Below are 2500 nucleotides of genomic sequence, written 5' to 3'. Positions count from 1 at the left end.
CAGCGGCACGCCATGGCGCCTCAGCACAGACGTGCCTCTGGAGACAGGTGCTTATTTGCAACTTCGACTGCCGTGCACACATGAGAACCAGCCACACGCTTTGGTTTTGATTCAAACTGTGCTGACACTTCTGTGTTGCTTGCTTGCGCTGTGTGCAGAGCTCAGTGACGCGGATGCCGACCTTGATGTCGTCGTCGAAGAAGTGCCAGAGTCGCCCCAGCTCCCAACTCTCCCAGAGCTCAACCCGCCAAAGGTACGTTGTTTGGTGTGTGTGTGTGTGTGTGTGTGTGTGTGTGTGTGTGTGTGTGTGTGTGTGTGTGTGTGTGCGTGTGTGTGTGTGTGTGTGCGTGCGTGTGTGCGTGTGCGTGTGCGTGTGCGTGTGTGTGTGAGTGTGTGTACATGTGAGTGTACAAATGTGTGTGTGTGTGTGTGCTTGCATCTGAGCTCGCGGCTCTGCGTGAAGCTCAAGCTTGTGCCGCCACACATCCAATTCCCAACACTTTGCAGTCAATGCCGAATGGAAATGTAGGCACCCCTACTGCCCTGTATCACGAGCTCATTCGCACGTGCCAGCTCCCGCCACCGGTCGTTGGCAAGGTACTGCACAAACACGCCATCGCACACACACACACACACAGACAAACACACACACACACACACAACACACACACACACATGCTCTGGTTCCCCGTGGACTGTTGCTCGGTGCAGGTTCACCACATTCACCTCACCCATTGCCTTGCACATCACGCTTGTTGCAGCTTGGGCTTGACTTTGTGCGCAGCCGCAAGCGCAGATACGGTGAGCGTCATGTGTGTGTGTGTGTGTGTGTGTGTGTGTGTGTGTGTGTGTGTGTGTGTGTGTGTGTGTGTGTGTGTGTGTGTGTGTGTGTGTCCTTGACTGATAGCTTTGTTGCAGCCCACCCTTTCTTGCCTGACGTTCGTCCTTGCCGTCCTTCCTCCTCAAGGCCTCGCCGTCTCACTTGCTCGCTCGTTCCCTCTCACACGTGCGTGTTATCCAGGCCGTGTGCCGCTTGATTACGGTACAGCTGTTGTTGCTGCACCAAAGCAGACACCGCCACCGCCACTGCACGTGATACCCCGCCGGCACATGGCCAAACTTGCTGGCACGCGCCCTGTCCGTCCGCCCGCCCAAGCACCCGAGGTGATGGTTGGATGGGGTTGCTGGCGGTCAAGCGTGGCGCTGTGACGCGTGTAGAGGTCATGCACATGCACGCATATTCACACATATTCACGCATTCACACAATACCGTCACTGTGCAGGCGCATGCGTGTGGATGCGGGTGCCATTGTGGACGAGGACAACGATGATGGTGGTGGTGATGATGGTGGTGATGATGACGACGATGAAGAGGAGGAGTGGGATCGGCACATTGGATTGAACCCACATGATGAGAATGATCAGGAGCGAAGCAAGGACAGGCTGTTTGAGAAGGTACGTGTGCAGCTGCCAAGCGACAACACGCTTGCATGCGTGCACGTGTGCCGTGAGGCGATGTTGCGTGACAGAGAAGGGGAGGGGCAAGGGGTGACAGGGGGTTAAACTTGGCTGACGCTTGCTTGACCATACACTCACGCCAACATGCTGCCTGCCATACCCTCACCACCACTACCACCATGGACTTAGAGCGTGGCGCATCCGTGGGACAAAGGGGATGCGAGCGCGCTTGTGTGGTACACGGACGCGGCGTATTGGGATGCGCAGCAGGGCGACTTTGACGAGCGCAACGCAGACGAATACGACGTCGATCTCACCGCACACTACGGCCTCGGTGTGTTACGCTGGTGGAGGTGGAGCCGGTGAAGGGATGGGATGGGGTGGGGGGAGAGGAGGTACTGCTTCTTGTCTGATTTGTTTGTTTTGTCATCCCACTGTCCAAGCCAACACGCATCGAAGCCACCACTCGGCTGCAGCCTATGCGCAACAGCTCACCTTTTCATTACCCGCACCCCCTCCCAAAATCCTACTGCTACCACCACCACCACCACCACCACCACCACCACCACCACCACCACCATCACCCCTATCACCGCCTCCAAGGCCACGGCGATCGCACGAGCGAGCAAGTTGCTGAGATGCGCGCGTACGGATATCGCGCCCAGCCCGGGGCAGCGGGGCGCCACCACAACCCCGGGTATGCCCCCTTTGAGCGGCACACGAGGGGTGTGGGAAGCATGATCCTGCGCAAGCATGGGTGGCGTGCGGGGGAGGGTGTGGGCCGGCGTGGTGGTGGGCTGGTGGAGGCACTGGAGGCTGAGGGGACAGCGGGGCGCCGCGGGATTGGATACAGGGGGCCACCACAGCCAGGGGGTGGCGGTGGTGGTGGTGGTAGTGGTGGGAGGAGGAGGAGGAAGGCAGCAACAGCAGCGCGAGTACAGCCAGCGTAGTGTGAATGTATGTGTGTGTGTGTGTGTGTGTGTGTGTGTGTGTGTGTGTGTGTGTGTGTGTGTGTGTGTGTGTGTGTGTGTGTGTGTGTCGT

The 2500-nt window shown here is 58.4% G+C and overlaps 1 protein-coding gene across 1 annotated transcript in view; it reads left to right on the top strand.

Moving 5' to 3' along the window:
* Window positions 1-2408, top strand: part of PTSG_11400 (uncharacterized protein) — a gene marked incomplete at both ends in the record, with an annotated part of 2994 nt that extends 586 nt beyond the window's left edge. Inside the window, 8 exons of the mRNA XM_004987535.1 lie at window positions 1-47; window positions 159-253; window positions 508-597; window positions 762-801; window positions 1022-1205; window positions 1284-1455; window positions 1648-1792; window positions 2062-2408. The exon at window positions 1-47 is cut by the window's left edge and continues 166 nt beyond it. Of these exons, the coding sequence (XP_004987592.1) occupies window positions 1-47; window positions 159-253; window positions 508-597; window positions 762-801; window positions 1022-1205; window positions 1284-1455; window positions 1648-1792; window positions 2062-2408 (1120 nt within the window). The remainder of the gene's footprint in view (window positions 48-158; window positions 254-507; window positions 598-761; window positions 802-1021; window positions 1206-1283; window positions 1456-1647; window positions 1793-2061) is intronic.
* Between the last annotated feature and the right edge of the window lie 92 nt (window positions 2409-2500).

Source organism: Salpingoeca rosetta (assembly GCF_000188695.1).
Source record: "Salpingoeca rosetta unplaced genomic scaffold supercont1.57, whole genome shotgun sequence".
Lineage (NCBI taxonomy): Eukaryota > Choanoflagellata > Craspedida > Salpingoecidae > Salpingoeca > Salpingoeca rosetta.
This window is presented reverse-complemented; position numbering and strand designations above follow the sequence as displayed.